Genomic DNA, 18134 nt, shown 5'->3' on the forward strand with positions numbered 1-18134 from the left:
TATGGAATCATGGTGCTCACCAGGCACACAGCATTACCTCTTTGTAACTCAGCGCTGCTGACGGTCGGAGGGGAGGAGCAGGACGGAGGCAGCTCAAGCTCCAGGGTTTGAGGATTTTGGGGGGCTCCAGAGGGCCACGGATCTGTCCGGTGGAGCCAAAAGTCTGAGAAAATGGATGAGAAAAAGCTCAGCCAGCATTGAGGAACAGTGGGCAGCAGGCAGGTTGGGAGAAGGCTCGCTTACCGAATGGGCGCTCCAGGACTGTGTTTTGGACACGGTGTTGCACGTCCCTTTGGTCAGCCTCTGCAAGTGTTCAAGCCACTCGTGCAAGTCCTGGCTGGTGCTGCAGGACACGGTGATGCGTTCCATCATGTTCCCTGCAGCAGTGGTCAAACAACTGGTCAAACAACTGACTTTAGCTGGGTTAGCACAGGGAGATGTCCAGAACTTGGACAGCACACAGTACAAGAGCAAAGAGGAGAAGGACTGGCACTGATGGCAGCTGCTGCTTGCACTCGAGCAGCCCCAGGCAGAGGCCACACACTGACCTGCGATTTCAAACACGTGCTCGTTCCCTTCAGCATCTTCCAGCTTTGTCAGCGTCATTCCTGTTAAAGGCAGCCTTCCCTAAGAGAAGTGAGCAGGAATCAGTGTCTGCGACTGCCTCCTGTTTGGGCATTGTTCTGCTCCGTTCTGCTGATTCCTTTCTTTGGGAATTGCCATTAGAAACTAATCTGCGAAGGCCTCAGACTGCAGGAAGAGGTGCCTCTGATGTAGGGATCGAGACTTCCCTGCACAATTGGGTTAAACCCCTGAGCATAGGCTCCCATGACAGCTGAGTCATCCCCAGCTCACCTGCCACTCTTTCTACTCACCCTCTTTACACAGAAGCCAGGACTATCAACTTCCCCTGGTCCTCCTCAACACCCTCCCTGTGCCTCTGCTTTACGTGATGCGCTGCCCGCTCACCTCCCTCCCACTGCTGCGTGACATCTCAAAACTCAGCCAAATCCTTCCCAAACCTTCAACGTCTGCCTCATCACCTTCACATATGACTGTGAGATATCGTCCACTGACAGACAGTTTGTATAGGGAAAAACCCCACAGTGAGCTCAGGACACCCAAAACACACTAAATGCTTGAGAACAGCATGCAGGACAGGTACGGTGTGGTTTTGTGTTCTAATTTCAGAACATTCACACTTCCCAAATGCTCTCTAACCTGTTGGCAGCACAGAGGTGCTCGCAGTGTGTCTTGGCACACGTAGCAGAACACAACCCTGCTTCCCAGCCCATTTACATCACAACAGAGATTCAAATTTGATAAAGAGATATCTGATATCCTTTCCACACCTGATGCCTTGCAGCTTCAAATCAAGCGTGCCTACCTGATAGATGAACCCGCTCATCCGTGGGCTTGCAGATAGCATGAGCAAAACATTTGAAAACAACAAGAAATATCGCTCTTCTTTCTCCTGCCAGGACAAGAATGGAGGTTAGGCCAGTCTCAAGCATTTCCCTGCAGCAAACCAAACCTGCTGCAACTGCAGCCACAGTCTGAGAAGAACCAACCCCAAACCACTCATTTTGGCTTTTTTTTCTTTATAGCATCTTATTTCTGCATTGGCTTTTCTGAGCAAACAGTTCCATCCACATCCTGCTGATTCTGAAGATATTACTGATTTCCTCTCCCCATCAGAAGACCAGGACCTCATGTCCTCATCACTTCACATCCCAAACAGAACTCAGAAACCGGACTCTGCAGGGCTTTGTGCAACAGGTCATAGGGAAGCAACCAAGTTGATGCTAACAGGCACCGTCCCACCGAGAAGACAACACACACACAGTATTAATGGGTCTAACACTATTGGTGGGTGCCTGCTGAAAGCACAGGTGTGACACTTGGGCAGTGGGTTTTGCCTGTTGCAAAATGCACGCAAGACGTGGCAACAGGTGACGTTAACACATGCCATAAAGGCACCCTCATTTCTCATAGTAAGTCATGGGGGAAAAAGAGGGAAAGTCATGCACCGTGTTAATAGAGCATCGGGGCACGATGTGTTCATGCAGGAGATGCACTCACCTCGCTGCTCCCACTCTGCACCATGACCTGGGACATGTAGATGATGTTTCCCATTGTTTTTATGTCCTCTCCTTCCCAGCGCTGGATGGATTCGGAAAGGATCTGAAGCTCAAGTTGTTTCCTCTTCCTCAGCTCCTGGCACTGTGACTGCAAATCACCACGGAGCACTCTGTTAGCAAAAAGGCCAGCACAAACCCAAACCATCCCAACAAAGATGCTTTCACCCATCAGTCGTGCTGGGCTCAGCACTCAGGGGATCGCACTGCACCGAAGGGCTACCAGTTCTACTGCTTTACCACAAAAGGAACCCAGAATGATGACAAAAACCCAGCAAAGGTCGATACTATCACTCATAAAAAATAGTTGTCATCCTGTAAAAGCACTGCTGCTTCAGCTCTACTTCAGAAATCTTGTCAAAAATTATACCACACTGATTTATGGTGTAATGAATACGTTAAAATGTCAAACAAATTGCAAATTGCACTGAGCAAACTTTTCTTTCCAAACCAGCTCTACCTCTAACAGTACAGGGTCACATTTTCCAAACCAAGCGAGCCACACAGCTAAACTTTTCTCATTTTGCTGGTGCTCGGAGAGGTTCGTCCCATACTGCTGAAGCAGCAAAAAGAGTTATCCCTGCAGATGTGCAGATATTTTCTTATCGGAATCTGCAGCAAGAAGTTGGCAAAGCATTTCAGCAGTGCAGTGGAGCAGCACAAAAGGGAACTTCTGGAGCTGCACAAGGCTGCTGTGATGCTCACAGCTGCGGACTGGTGTAGCAAATTCAAACAGAGTGCACAGCAGTCTCTCACGGTCTAAGCAGAGGCAGCACACAGCAGGGCTCTGCAGTCACTGCTTTCACCTCCCTGACCCCAGACACTGTGGGACCATGAGAAGCATCCCTGCCCATCAAACCTCAAACCCACACCGAACCCCTCTAGTCCTGCCATCATTACATCGCGTTGCTCAGTGCACAATTCAAGTAAAACCATCTCTCACTTATGGGCATTTGTCACTTATGGGCATTCCTAAAGATTTATGACATGTTACAATTTCACAGAATCATTCCCCTTCTAGAATAAATGGAACGGGAGTTGAGTTTCTAAGTAAATGTAACATGATCACCCTTTCCTGTTTTCTATGAACTTTCTCCTCCCCATCTTTTATCTGCACTGCTAAGCAATGAAACTTGCATCTGCCATGCTAAGGAAGGAAGTTGGACCACATCTGGAGTGGTTATAGTGAAAGGTATTTAGTGACTACAAAGAAAGAGAGACGATAGCTTTTATAATAACTGAAAAAAGCTTTGCTAGATGAAACCTTTGTGCATGTGGATGGCTTTCACTCCTCTTTTTCGTTTCATTGCACCAAGACTTTGAGGGGCGTAGGTAGCACAGAACACAGAAACAGCACTGGTACGTGCCTCTGACTCATCATTTTGCTGCCATTTGTCCATTCCTCACTGATGGCCACAATACCAGGAGCCACATTTACATGCGTCTCTGCCAGGGATGCCCATGGGGCACATCTCAACCAACTGCATCAGGTGGCACATGATGAAGGTGCAAAGCAAAAGGAGATGAAAGGGCCCCAGCCACCAGCACTGCCCACACACAGCTCTGCAGCAGCACTCAGAGCTGGAAATCTCTGCTGCTGGAAGCCAGCACACAACTGCTGAAAGACGCAACCAGAGGGGCACATAATGCTTGCAACCTGAAATTAAGAATCTTTATCAACCATCTTTTCCATTCCAAAAGACCTTTTTTTGTTATTTTCTTTTCTCTCTCTTCTTTTTTTTTTTCTTCTTTTTTTTAAATGAGGAGACAAATGTCAGGCTTGACTCATTCTTCATGAAATGCACCCGGGAAATGGAGTGCTCTATTTTAAGAATCGCCACCTACCACAAGAGACTTGAAGGATGTGATGGCTTTCAGGATGTCTTCATGATCTGCATGCGCCTCCTAGTGAAGGGAGAGAAAAATCCCTGAGCCACGAGCAGCCACAGACCTGCACCATATGTGCCCCATAGCCCCAGCAAAACCAGAGGCAGCCCAAATCACCCAGGAACCCCCACAGACTAACTTAATGAGCATAAAGCAGACAGAGTAAGAGGAGAGAAAACCGATTCAAACATGTAGGGTGGATTTCTGGTCTCACATTTACAAAGGAAACTTCTATTTGCATTCCACTGCACCATCAAGGGTGTGATTCCTCCCATGCAAGGCAATTCCCATCAGGGGTGCAGTTCCAGCCCTGGGTTTAAGACACATCTTGGGCCAGAGAGGGGGAAGCAGGATGCTGCCTCTTATCTCTGGCTGCTGCTGCGTGCTGGTATGCTCCCAGCAGCTGGGCATTCACGGCCCTACACTGTAAGGTCTTCACAATCTAGATCTCATGCCAAGCAATTCATAAGGTATCCAGGGTGTGATGGAGCTGTCAGAGCCCCTCTGAGCCCAGGACAAGAGCCAAGAGCTGCCCTGAACAGACCTGTCCCACCTCCAGCTGTGCAGCAGTACAGGGAACACTGCGGTACACATCCACGCTGCATACATCCACACTTCTCCCAGGGCATCACAACTTAAATCCTACTGACTCATGCAATAAAACCTCCACTCCCACACTCAGCTTAGAAGCTAGGAGAAATAAGTGACGTGTGTGTCCCCGAATCCACTGTCGACCCCCCACAGCATCCTGCCAAGAGCACGCAGCTCCCTGCCAGGCTCAGCTCTTCCCTGGCAGCTACATGGAGGACCTCTCCCACCATAGCGCAGGGTCTCCTAGGCACAGATGTGGATTTGAACAATCAGGGCTAAAAGTCTGTTGAGTAATTACCTGCTAATTAATTCTGGAACAGGGAAAAGCCAAAGCATTTTAAAGCAGCCTATTGGGTCTGCTTTCCTTATGCCCTGGCACCCAAGGGCATGACCTGCCTGGTGGTCCTGCATCCCACATACCTCCACGTGCCGCTCCAGCTCCTGCAGAAGCGTCACGTATTTGTCCAGCCTCAGGAAGGGTTTGCTGAGGCTCGTGGTTAAGATGAGAATGCCTGGGTTGGCCGCACCCTGGCTCTCCATGAACTTCTCCAGCTCATCACTATAAATAGAAGCAACAACAAGAAGCAGGGCTGTGTTTTGCTGCCTCGCACGCTCTCCCGATGGCTCCCAGAGCCAATGCTCTGCTCTGAGCTCTGCTTTCTTAAAGGCAGTCCACCCTCCCCTGCAAGGATACCCTGCAATGAAGTGGGAATGCTGCATGGGGGTGCGGGTGCTTATGCACAAGGCTTTGCCAGGCTGAACTACGGTTGGATTTCAGCAGATAACAAACTGTATTGTGAGTGTCCATTATAGAAAGGGAGGAACTACACAGTATGACCAGGGTCCTGGTTGTGACACTGCTGCAGGGAGGACAGCTGAGCCGCATCACGGATGACACAGCTGCAGCCTTTCAGCTCAGCATGCTCTTTAGCAGAGCCTTATACAAACTCAGGTGTCTGCTCAAGAGAAGGAAGGTGTTGTTACTGCAGAGCAACTAGCCAGCTAAACAGCAGCTCAGTCATTAAAGTGGGCAACTTGGGGTGATTTAATGAACATCCTCCCTTTGCAACAATGTGCCCAAAGTATTGTGGCACAGGGGAACATCTTCCCGTCTGGATGAGCACTGCAGCCATGAGTCTGAAGTAGCACCCAGATCCTTTAGACTATAACAAGCACAGGGCTGAAAGAGGCAAATGGAAAGCCCAGACCCCTAGCAGTTTTCCCAGCAGTGGGATCCCATGCTGTCTCCTCACCCCGTTGGCAACACCTGGGGCAAAAGCCATGTCCTCCATCACCCACCTGTGTTGCGTGAGGACATTGACAGCAGAAGGGTGGTTCGCACAGTACGTCAGGTACAGGGAGCGGAACTGGGCCATCAGGTTCATAAAGCAGCCTCCCACACGCTGCTGGTTCTCAGGGAGCCTAAGAACACCAACATGCTGTTATTGAGGATCTTCATCTGCACCCTACAGCTATGACACGCTCACCTATCTGCCCAGGAGCTACTACTGTGTGGGGACCCCGAGGGTCCCTGCACAGCTGGTGCACCTACACCTCTCACTTCGAGGAGGAGAAGGAGGAGGAAAAGGAAGGTCCTCAGGTGGGACTGAGGTCCTGTGGTATCACTGAGCACCAGAGCTCAGGACACAGGGTGACCCAGCAGGTGAGATGCTGCAGCCCACTGCAGCTGGCTCCCAAAGGAAAGCACCACCTCTGAGCATTTGCTCTTTGCTCACTGGCAACCTCCATCTTCATCCCTGCCAGATCTCATACACTGCACACGTCTGCACGTTTGGGCTGGTGATGCTTTCATATCAAGTATTCAGCAGACACCTTAATGGTAGAAACGTCAACTTTTTTTCTCCTTCTTACCAAAGCATTACCTGCTGCCTTTCTTCAATCCTGCTATTTTCTATATTTAACAAGCGAGGAGGAGTGTCCATGAATGGGCCTTTCTATTATTTTTAGCTGCAATTTAATAGCTTAGCAACCCCAGTGCAGTGGCATAAGCTTACTTTGCAACATCTTCCAAGGCTTGGTTCAGGGTTTGCTGAAATGCACTGATTTCCTCCACGTTTCCCAGCAATGACGCGATGTCCACAGCACTGAGCCTAGAAGAGTCAAATCACCAATCAGCACCGAAGCAGAGCTCTCAGCATAGCCCCACGGTGTCTGCAAGCAGCCCTTCCAAAAAGGACCAAGGATTTGCTTCCCCAGACACATCACAGGGAAACACAAAATCCATGATCCGTGAGCTACAGACCACAGACTCCCAGAGAAGATGTCTGCTGCCAAGGATTACCTTAATTGGATTTTAATCACTTAATCACGCTAATCTTCTCACGTGTTTAGCTGTCTAATAGACACAGACAGATGACATTTCTTCCAGGGGTGGGGAGGAAGGTGTGTGCGCAGACACAAAGACAGCTTTATCTTCACGGGCTCATACTGTGGGTCCCCTACATGGGGAGGGTCCAACAGAGCAGCCCTACAAGCAGGGATTGCTTTGTTCCTTAAGGTTGGAATTTTCCTCGCCATAAGCAGCACGTCTGCTTCTGTCACCCTGCTTCTGCCTCTCTCACTTCAGCCACTTGCTGCCTGCAGTGTGGGTAGGCTGAGAGCACGGGGAATTTCCACAGCTGGAGACATCCCAACATGAAGATTTGGGGAAGGAAGGCAAGATGTGGAAGGAGTTTAAGCAGAATGCTTCTTGCTCAGCAGCAGCTCAGGCTCAGCAAGGGGCAACCCCAACCAGAGGAACACAATGAAGAGATGACTGGGAGGTGCCACTTGGGGCTGAGAAGTCACAAGACAAATGACAAGGGAAGAAGCCATGCAAGGCACACTGCCAGGAAGCATGCACACAGCAGCCTGCAGATGGATGGGAGCAGCCAGCCCTCGACCAGACAGAAATGCCCACCTCTAACAGCTGAGCATCTGCACGACCACAGGGGAATGGGAAAGAGCAGAAATTTGTACCAATGTTTTTGCTTTTTCTAGTTCAAAGAGGTGTGAGGCTTTACCAGAAGGGCAGTAACAGTCCCTAAACATTCAAAAGCAGGAAAGTAATGAATTGTGGTCGATTTTACAGAGTTCTATCCATCTCAGATTCCCTTATATCTTACTTATCATAAGACTGGAGGGGTCTTAAGTAAGTTCCCAGAAGTGATTGTAGTTCCTTCGCATAATCTCGTTCTGTTTCCAGAATATTTTGCAACACCTAGGGTGAGAGACAGAGCACTGAGTAGATCTTGGTACTCGGGACCGTCAAAGGAATACAGGACATCAGCTTCAAAGTGTGGAAAGCCACAGAAGTGTATTTTATGCCTATAAATACATCTAAATTTGTTAATGCAGAACTCAGAATGCTCAGAAAAGCCCTGGGGACACAACTAATGGATTGTGCATTGCAAACTGGGGGAAGCCTGGACAGCAGGTGTTAAGAGTTGCTCCTTCTTCTCTGGCAAAGCATGAAGACAATGTGAATTCAGATCTCAGTTTAGGATTTGTCCCTCAAGAGGCTCATGCCTAACCCTGCATGCAGAACTGGCTGCCAAGGTATGCAAACCAATGATGTGTGTGTGCACCCTGGGACCACCCCTTGCAAGGACTTAAACACAACGGTGGCCAAAATACAGACAGTTCAGAGCAGGGATCAGCTCAGTGGCCACTGCAAGGATGTGCCGAGTCCAGCCTTATCCTGATGTTCCACCTCAGCAGCCAGCATGCAGCACACCTCGTTCATACAACCAACTGAGTTGGAAGGGACCCTTAAAGACCATTTGCTCCAACCCCCTGCACTGAACAGGGACGCCCACAGCTCCATCAGATGCTCAGAGCCCTGTCCAGCCTGTCCTTGGGTGTCTGCAGGGATGGGACACCACCACCTCTCTGGGCAACCAGTTCTGATACTGCTCTAAAAGCTGCCACCTCCACTCTGATATCCCAGCTGCCCACTTGAAGTCTCACTTTGTGACATTTTGCAACTTCCATTTGTGGTTTATTGTCTCGACAGCCCCAAATGAAGGAAATGGCAACAGCTGCATTTAAATACAGAGTCTCTTCCTCAATTGTTACAAATTGCTTCAGTGATTTCTAAGGGAAGGAGCCAGTTCAGAAGATTAATAATATGCTAGTTATTAAAATGTATGATCAGCACTTTAAGACTCACCACAGGGTAATAATTCTTTGTCAGCTGAGTGCTTTCAAGTCCTTTTAATGCTTTGGGAGAGAGTGGTTTATCTGTACAGAAAAAAAAAAAAAAAAAAATACAATAAAAGATAGAGCACAGCTCACTCAAGCAGGAAAAGTCACTGCTGCATCATGTCCAGCAAATATGACATCACCCTGTGAACACACAGTGATCTGTCTGCTTCATAAAACAGGGAGTGAAGGGACGGACCCTGCAACTGACAGGGCATTTGAAGCCAGCACCAATCAGTGAGCTGAACCCTGTGATGCAAGAGCTGTGAATGAAGGGAGATTTGAAGAAACAAAGCTCACACAAACCTGGCATTCAGTTCTTGTCTTCTATTTCTGATGCATCTGCCGAATGGCTGTGGATGCCACGCACGCATGCACACACACTCACCTCCACACCGGTCCCTGCTCTGGTGCTCCTCCCCCAAAAAAGCACATTCCCTGCAGCAGACCCATCACTGCAGGCTGCATTTGGTCCCCAGAGGTGCCGTCCCTGTGCTGAGTCCCTCAGAGGCCCTTTCTCCCCATACACACTCGGGGAAAGCAATTACTTTCACACCAATAGCAGGGGAGAAGCTGGAATTGATAAATTTAGCAGCTGGGTAGCACAGCATGACATACTGTCTAATTATTGCCCTTGTAGAGTTTCCTGTCACTTCCAGCCAGGAGCTCTGTCCATGCTTATCTCCACCCAAAGGGCACGCTCAGGACACGGCAGAGTGCAATGCAGACACTGCTGAAAAAACAGTGACTCTATTTTGAGTGACACGTCTCGCACTTTGGAGGCGAGGACAGCAGCTCCCCAGCTCACAGCAAGAGCTGTCCCCAGCAGCAGTGGGTTAGCTGGTGCTCCCTGCACCACTGCAGTGTCACCCTGGAGAGAGCATCCTCAGCTTTGTGCCTGCACCCTGTGAGGATCCCACTCCCACCTGAGATAGGGGGGCAGGGAAGGAAAGGCTTTGCCCACCTTCGTGGAGAATTCGTCCTCTGCCTCCATGAGGTGCTGCTATTTCTCCCACCCAACCTTCCCCACGGGACTGAGTATTGCTCTCCTTTTATAAAACGCTGCTCTTCTCCACTCACGGACTTAATTAGTGATTCCTGGCTTGTGCCAGATGAGCCCTCAGTCTGCTGCAACGTCCTGCTCCAGCTCAGACATCATCTCCCAGAGGGAAATAGCTGGAGATGAGATATCCTAACAAAGATTGTTTCATTTAGAATGAAATAAAAACTGACCTATTTCTGAACACTCACTCATTAGTTTTGTTCTTCCTTCCTTTGCTTTTTTTTTTCGCTTGCAAGAGTGGGAGCAACAATATCTAATGGGGGCTGTGCATTTTGCAGCCACTCTTCATACCACTCCTGATGTCTCACAACAGGTTTGCATCTATGGGAAGCCCTCGAGACACGACAAGAAATTAAAGTTGAATTTTGTCAAAAAAACAAATCTGCTGTCACATAGCAGCCTTAGAAGCACAACAGGGTGAGCTGCCTGGCTCGCCGGGGGCGTGCTGCATGCCATCCTCACCCCACATCTGGTTAAAATCACATTGCAGAAGATGTTAAGGACACTCGCGACACAGCCCAATAAAGGCAAATGTCATCAGGCGGATCGTTCCCTCATTGTCCCTTTCTCAATATCGCCCGTAGCTTCACAGCAGAAAATGCATCTGGGGGGAAATGTACTCTGTGAAGTCAGCCATGGCTATGCACAAAAAGAGGGGACCGTTCCTTATGGCCATATAGTTATTGCTGCTTTCCTTGCAGAGACCGTGAGCATCAATTCCGCTCCTGCCAAAAATGGCAAGCTCGAAGGCAAATGCACTGCCTGATGGAGGTTTCTAACAAAAAGCCAATTCTGTGCTTCGACACTGGAGTGACCCGAGAGCTCCCGTAACAACAGGAGGCAAGCAGACCCACACAGCACCTCCAGCCCTGTCCTGCAGCCATGTGCTGCCAGCAGAGCAACAGAAGGACGCAGGAAAGAGGCCGAAGCAGCTCTCAAGTGATGTGAGAGACAGGGCTTTCCCCTCCTCACGCTATTCATACTTCCATTAGCACCGCTGCCTTAAGCACACTGACATCCTTAATAAATAGCAGCAATTTCCCAAAGGCATAAGGATCTACGCTGCATTATACTGCTATCATTCAATCAGCCCTTGAAAGCAATGTGCTTACCGGTGGATTTGATTTCTCTGACGTAGTTGCTTGGGAACCAGCCTGTTTTTCCATTCAAGGTCCCTTCCCACCAGCCCCCTTCCTCAACCCGGGTGACATAAATAATGTCTCCTTTGTTAACGGAGAGTTCATCCTCATTGGTCTGCTTAAAATTGAACCTGGCCTTTACCACCAGCTGATGGCTGCCATTCTCAGTCATCTCCTAAGGAAAGAAACATGGAAAAACATCAGTGGATAGTCAAAAAAAGCAGAATCCACCAGGACAAGCCATTGTTCTTTGTTGTTACAGCTGTTTTTTTCAGTATTGCTCTCCACACCAGCAGAAACATCTTGCTCTTGTGTAAGCACCCCGCCAGAGGATCACAAGGTCCCTCCCAAGAATTAATTCAGTCTCACAGTGCAATGGGAAATAGATAAGCATCAGCCTCCTCATTTCCCAAAGAGAAGCCACCAGACTCTCAGCACCCAGAGCAGCAAAGCCATGATGGAGATCAGGACACAACATTCTTGATCTTAGAGGTACCTCTCCCACCCCTCAGCCCCCGCAGCCATCACACCCTCAATAGGATATCAAATGAAAGATACCACAGCCTTGGACTGCCTCCTTAGGACCTTTGCTGACTGTGAGGCTGTGCTGTTGGAGTCGGTGTGGGCACCTCCAGCTGCAGAACTAAGAGCCGATGGATGTGAACATGGCCCTTCGGACGGCTGGTCTGGCAAAGCAAAAACAATGGCTGAGTTTCACCCAACTGACCCCAAACCCTCCACATGGCTGCAAAACAAAGAGTGAAGCCCACAGAGAAAACAAGGACAGGGGACAACAGCCGGAGGAGCATCAGTACCTAAGGGGGATGGTTTTTTCTGGGCTGGGTTAACTCTTCCATGATGGAAGATGAGCTGCAGTCCAAAGGCATTCTGAATAGGATGGGAAGAAATGGCTTTACGTTGCTCCAGGGAAGGCTCAGGTTGGGTATTTCTTGTCAGAAAGAGTGGTGAGGCACTGGCTCAGCTGCCCAGGGAGTGGTGGGGTCACCATGCCTGGAGGTGTTCCAGAGCCATGGGGATGTGGCACTGAGGGACGTGATGATGGGCATGGTAGGGTGGGCTGGGGTTGGACTGGATGATCTTAAAAGTCTTCTCCAACCTTAACAATTCTATGATTCTACATATTGCCATGGCCACTCATCCAAATGCAATCTTTCTTTTGAAATCCCTCTTAAATCAGCTGAAAATAGACTAATGCTTAGCCCAGTGCTTCTGGGATCCAAGTAAGCACTGCTGAAGGTGTTTCAAAGGTTGGCTCACAAGTGAGTGCCCTCAGGTCACCTCTGCAGCTGCAGCGTGGGCTTCCCCGCAGAGTGGGGAGGAATGTGAGCAGCTGTTCAGCACAATTGGTCTCTATTCAGACAAGTCCTTCTGGGTTCATTATACAGCTGAGAGATTGCTGCTGGTGGAGCACTGCCAGGAGCCACGTGAGAGAGGGATTCGGACTCCTCCGAGGAAGGACAGGAGCATCACCCCCAGCACAAGGAAAGGACCAACCCATCCTACAGTTCTCAGAGCTGCTTCCTTCAGAGCTCAGTGCTCTGCAAACTGGTCTCTGGGCTTGACCCTGACAACGCATGCCAGATATTGGAAATCATGATGCTGCTCTGATACAGATCTATGTTTCACAATGAGCAATTTGCTTTTATATTGATACCAAGGGTGACCACGAGACTTTTTACCCTCTGGCAAGTTTCTTGGCATCCTGATCAGTGGCCTCAATGCAAAGAGCAGCATCAGCCCTAATCCTGCTCAGATGCTGCATGGAGGTGAAAACAGGGCTCTCCAGGCACTATAATTTCCAGCAGTTCTCTGCCACTGCACCTCGTACCACAGAGTGGGAAAACAATCAGATCGCCTCCTCTCTATCTGCCACCCTGCAGAAATGAAGCAATTGTGCTGTCATTGCAGGGAACAGCGTGGAGCACTTTGAGGTATCCCTTGTTGCTTTTGTTCAGATTTAAGAATGCCTCTATTCCAGAGAAGGTATTTTCTATCTAGCAGCATAGTGCCCACGGGCCATGAAAAAGCAAAGAAGAACAGAATGCTGCCTGCAGGCATCGCTGTGCTGGGGATGTGGGTCCCCTGGATCACGTTTGAAGCTCCTCCTTGAAATGTTTGCAACAGCTGAAGGTGATCAAGACACTGAGAGTGCCGGAATCACAGCACACAAAGTTAAGGCTGTTGTGCCCCTGTTATCCTCCAATCTGAATGTCAACGTGGAAAAATCATTCCAAAGGGGAAGTCTGGTGGGAGTTACAGGAACTCAGCTGGGCTTTCATTCTCCCAAGAGGATTTTTGTTTGAATAGAAAAAAACACCTCCTTAGATGGACCTGGAGCAACGCAATCTGCAAGCTCTTTGCAGAGGGAACTGCTTTCTGCTTTGTCTTCCTACAGAGCCTTGCACAATAGCACCAGGTCCACGATTACGACTTCCAGGCGCCGACAGACAACATGCACTGGTCTGTCCAGTCTCTGCTCCAGCAATGGACAAAATTCACGTCAAATCAAGCATGCCATCAGTGAGTCAGTGTGTTCTCTCTTGCCCTACTCATTACACAACGCCTGATGACCATGCTGTGAATTCCCAGCTCCCCAGACTGCTGCAGCAACACCAGAACCTCTTGGTATGAAAAACACGCTTTGCAAACACAGGATTTGTCATTGCTGAAGCACCCCAATATTTGAGCAAGAGTGATTCCAGCTGCTTCCAGACCAGGAGGAGTGGCTTGGCCGCCACTTTGAGATGTTCTTCCCTTCATTCCTTCCAAAAAGAGAGGGCGTAGACCGCGAGTCCAGACTTCTCTGCTTATTCAAGCCATCAGCCACAGTCCCACGGAAATGACTCGGTTACTGTAGATTTTATGCTTCTTTCTCCCTGCCCCTCCCTATCTTCCAAAGCTTTTATAAATATCTGCAGCAACCTAGAAACAAATGTAAAACTGACTTTGACAGTTTGGCAGGGAAGTGTATCATTTATATTGCATCATGACAGCGTCCTATTTTATGCCTGGTCCAGCATGGAACACTGCTGCCATATGTTGCTTCAACTATGGTTAAAATAGCTGGGTTTTCTGCTCACATTCCTACACTATTTTAGGCAGGAGAGCCTTGCCTGCTCCATCACAGCTGCTTTTCCTCCCCTACCCTCTCTTTTAGATAAAAGCATCAAGCTCTGTGTGGCTGTTACTTGACAGACAGCTTCTGAACCCTGAGTTCACACATCACACATGATGCCTGCAGTTACTTGCTCCACGAGGACGTAAGGATTTGGGCTTCAAGGGGAGGGATGCTCAGAAGCACGTTCTTGTGCTGCTCCCCCAGCTGTCTCTTGCACAGTACGGATGCCTTGCAGAAGAGACTGTAGGTGCAGACCTGCTGAGGACGTACCAGTCTGGTCTGCTGCCCCGGAGCCCCAGCAGTCAGACAAACCCATCCACAGCGGTGGTTTGTAGGACGCAGGCTCCCGTTTCTCAGGAATGTGGCCAAGCCACCAAAAAGCAAACTTTTCAGACATGTATTTATTTTACCCTGTACTTTTCCCAAGGGTGCTCTCTGCCTGAGCAGCTAATTATATCGCAGGCATTGCGCTTTTTAACATTTAAATAGAGAAAGCATATGCTCCAACAGATGTTTGCTATGAAACCAAGAGGATCCCAGCTCCCCCAGAGCCTCTTGGGGAACACGTGATAGAAACTATTCCATGGCAAAGCCGTGTCCTGAGCTTCACCCAGTGATTGCAAAACCCCATTCGGGGCTGCTAATAAGGGGACTGCTGTGATAACAGGAGTCAGAAAGGAGCAAAAGCTGTGCTCCCTTTGCTCCAGCCAAAAAGTTGGTAAAGAAGGCAATGGATTTTGAAATTTTCTACTCTTAATCACCTAGTATGTGCTATCCAGCAGGGAAATTGAGCTCTCACGCTGGTGCTGGGTTTTGGTGGTGTGCAGGACTCCTTGTGCTTGTAATGTGTGTGTTTGTAGGTAGATTGCTCTGAAAGTAATGCCTCTTATTTAGTTCCATGGAAATGACAACAGATACGAAGTGCACAATAACACTGATAGATCAAATTCTCAGCTACAAAACATCCCAACAACATCCACCTCCTGAGGTCATGGGCCAACATAAGAGAGGAGGCACTACTTTCAGAGCAGCCCTCATACGACGAGGGCAAGAAGCAGATGCTATTCCCAGCTTAGTGCAGTCCCTCAGCCCCTGAGCACTGGGACAATAAAGCTCAGCTGAACACTGAGGATGGAAAAAGGAGGAGGTGACTCGCTTCGCTTTGCTCCAGCAGCAGCTCTGCACTGAGAGAGACAGGAGAAGTCGTCAGCAGCAACTGTCAGCGCTTGGCTCCCCATTATGGGATCCACAAAGCACGGAGAGGAACATCGATACAATTGAGTGAGCATCTGGCAGTGATGTTTGTTTTGACATTCAGTAAAGATATTCTGCAGACGGATCTGTTTTTCTGTTCGGCTCTCAAACACGCTGTCTGAAACCTGACATTTGCATTCGGGAGGTATGCGCTCATTTACATCGAGGCTCCTTTACACTGACCTACTTTGAGGTCCCTTAATGCTATCAGAACTGAGTAGAGGTTCCTGGCTGTGAAGCGATAATCTCGCTCTGCAAAGTGCACCCAGCAGCTCTGAATCACCACCCTTAGAGCCTGAGCTGGTGGAAAAGTGAAGCACTGACCCACCAGCATCAGGCACAGTTATCCAAGCCTCCACAAATCAGCACTAACTATGAATTATCAAAAAAATACCCCCCCCCCTCCCAGCAGACATATAGACAGCACTTGAAAAGACAACAGAAAACACGATTTTTCCTTACCTTCAGTAGCTTTATTTACAGCTGTCAACGTACTCAGGACCTTGGAGAACTGTTCTCCGCTGTACAAATCATGCGGCTCAAACAGCTGCGAGAGGAGAACGTGGTCAGTTCAGCACAAAACATCTCCCTCTCGCCTCTGAGCCGCCCACGTCGTTGTGATGAGCAATCAGCTGTGTGCCTGCAGGGGTAGGGCTCTACGTTTCCCACGGGCGGCGCATTGCTGGGGTTGGGGGCATGCATTGGCACCCAGGGACCGAGCTGGGCTGCTGCAGAGAGCGGATCCTCTGGGATAGCTGCAAAGGTTTCTGCTGCCTTGAAGGCAGGAGAGATTATGTTGCTATTTTTGTTGTCTAAAGCTAAAGAGATTGAGGCTGTGCATGTATGTACGCACACACGTACACACGCATTTTCCCTAGCAGAAGAAATAAACAGAGAATTTTCTGCTCTTGCAACATGGTAGGTATAATGCTATGGCAATACAGCATATGTAAGGTGTTTACAGTTTTTTAGTGGGAAGCCAGAAAAGATTACGTGCAAAACTCTGAAGGATTTTGTGCTGCTCAGACTCAATGGCAACACAGAAACAACAAATAAGCAATGGCTGTGAGTGAGAAACTGAACCTGGTGCACCAGCCTCACTGCACCACAAAGAATTGCAGCTCCCAAAGCACTACCATCTCCTCCAGCAAGTGAGAACTGCCCTCCATTCAGACAAACCACACCAAGCCTCTTCCTAACAAAGCAGAGCTCAGTGACACAGAGCCCCCAGACCTCGTACCACCACATCCAACCCCAAGCCCACACCGTCTCACAGCTAGAGACCTCAGATCTGCAAATCCTACAGACATAAAAAGTGATTCTCAAGCTCTCTTGCCAGACACAATGTACAAATACTTCCAAAGCACTACAGAGTACACTGTTTAGCAAGTACCAGAGCATTAACTGTCTTTAGGGCAGCACTGCCCTTAGAATAGCCCTTCTCTGCACTCCTGGCCCATCAATGTGTTCTGAGGGGACAGGATTGGCCTTTCTGAGCCCAGGATGGGGATGCTCACCGCGTGGCTTTCCCTTTCCATCCGCACAGCAGCGCAGTCCAACCCAGGCAGCACAAAGGCTGCTCTTTATGGAGAGTATTTTTAAAAACTGACTCAGTCACTTGATACCGAGAGGCTTTGACCAAGAGCAATTCAATCCACGCTCTGGGAAATGCACAGTCTCTCCAATCTCAACAGCAGCAGCACAGCTCCCATTGCACCCCAGCACCCAGGAACGTGTCCACAATGGGGGCTGCTCAGAGCTCACCCCACCTTCACACCCCGTACCAGCACCACCCAAGCATCACCCTCAGCCCCCAGCAGCAACATCAGAGCCTCTATGGCACAGGAGATGGTAACACTGACCCTGCTGGCAGCTGCTGGAGGATGCAGAATCCTAGCAGTGCCGTCACCTCCTGCCAAGTGGGAGCACAAAGCTGGTGGTGAGGCTGCGGCGTCTGCGTGCATCTCACTGGTTTGTCATTTGCTCAGTCGTGCCTTTTTGCTTCCACTTCAGTAAATCCAGAAAAACGAGTCCTGCCTTGAATGAATGGCTGTCTTTTTTTTTTTTAAAGGACCAAAGTGGGAAAATGCATCCTCGATCTTTTTATGCATAAAATAATGGTGCGAGTTCGGAGCCATCACACTGAGAAAGTCTTAAGGATGGTGGCAAAAGATACGTAAAACAAACAAAATCCTGGCATGAAAGCAAGCTAACAACTTTTGGGACTTTTCTTCATGGAGAATTTGTCCAGAACGGCCACTGTGGAACAACGCCTGTGTGGAAAACTCCTCTGGATGAGCTGCTGCAATGTGAATGTGCTCTGCAGCGCGTTCCAGAATAAACTCATCATACAGAAAAGTCCTCGCTTAGAGCTAAAAATCACTTTTTCCAGCGCGATCCATCCCTAATTCCGTTCTTAACGACATGACAAGCTGGGACAGCGAGGAAAAGCCCTTCTGCTCCGAGCTCACGGTGCGAGCAACCCCCGTACAACCGCGGTTGCCATTTGACGCTCTCGGTTACAAAGAGCTTTTCCTGCTCCACGATCCCGGACCGCGGCTCTCCGCGATGAAACGCCGGCGGACAACGCGCACCGCCCCGCCGCGAGGAGTGAGGGAGCGCAGCGTCCGGCGGAGCCCAACCGCGGGCATCCTGCTGCCGGAGGACCCTCTCTGCTCCTCCAAACCAAACCAAACCAAACCCAGAAGCCGGCAGCAGCC

The 18134-nt window shown here is 49.4% G+C and overlaps 1 protein-coding gene across 2 annotated transcripts in view; it reads right to left on the reverse strand.

The window, feature by feature from the left end:
* ARHGEF6 (Rac/Cdc42 guanine nucleotide exchange factor 6) overlaps positions 1 to 18134 on the reverse strand; it is a 30509-nt gene that overhangs the window by 7878 nt on the left and 4497 nt on the right. For both annotated transcript variants that reach the window (XM_031554648.1, XM_010715212.3), the window contains exons 3-16: positions 15877 to 15961; positions 11580 to 11707; positions 10995 to 11196; positions 8788 to 8858; positions 7742 to 7836; positions 6632 to 6727; positions 5916 to 6038; positions 5037 to 5175; positions 3984 to 4043; positions 2083 to 2229; positions 1388 to 1474; positions 549 to 627; positions 244 to 377; positions 38 to 163 (exon numbers count right to left, since the gene is read on the reverse strand). In XM_031554648.1, coding sequence (XP_031410508.1) covers positions 38 to 163; positions 244 to 377; positions 549 to 627; positions 1388 to 1474; positions 2083 to 2229; positions 3984 to 4043; positions 5037 to 5175; positions 5916 to 6038; positions 6632 to 6727; positions 7742 to 7836; positions 8788 to 8858; positions 10995 to 11196; positions 11580 to 11707; positions 15877 to 15961 — 1572 coding nt within the window. The remainder of the gene's footprint in view (positions 1 to 37; positions 164 to 243; positions 378 to 548; positions 628 to 1387; positions 1475 to 2082; positions 2230 to 3983; positions 4044 to 5036; positions 5176 to 5915; positions 6039 to 6631; positions 6728 to 7741; positions 7837 to 8787; positions 8859 to 10994; positions 11197 to 11579; positions 11708 to 15876; positions 15962 to 18134) is intronic.

The sequence above is a fragment of the Meleagris gallopavo genome, chromosome 9, assembly GCF_000146605.3.
Source record: "Meleagris gallopavo isolate NT-WF06-2002-E0010 breed Aviagen turkey brand Nicholas breeding stock chromosome 9, Turkey_5.1, whole genome shotgun sequence".
NCBI classification, from domain to species: Eukaryota; Metazoa; Chordata; class Aves; order Galliformes; family Phasianidae; genus Meleagris; species Meleagris gallopavo.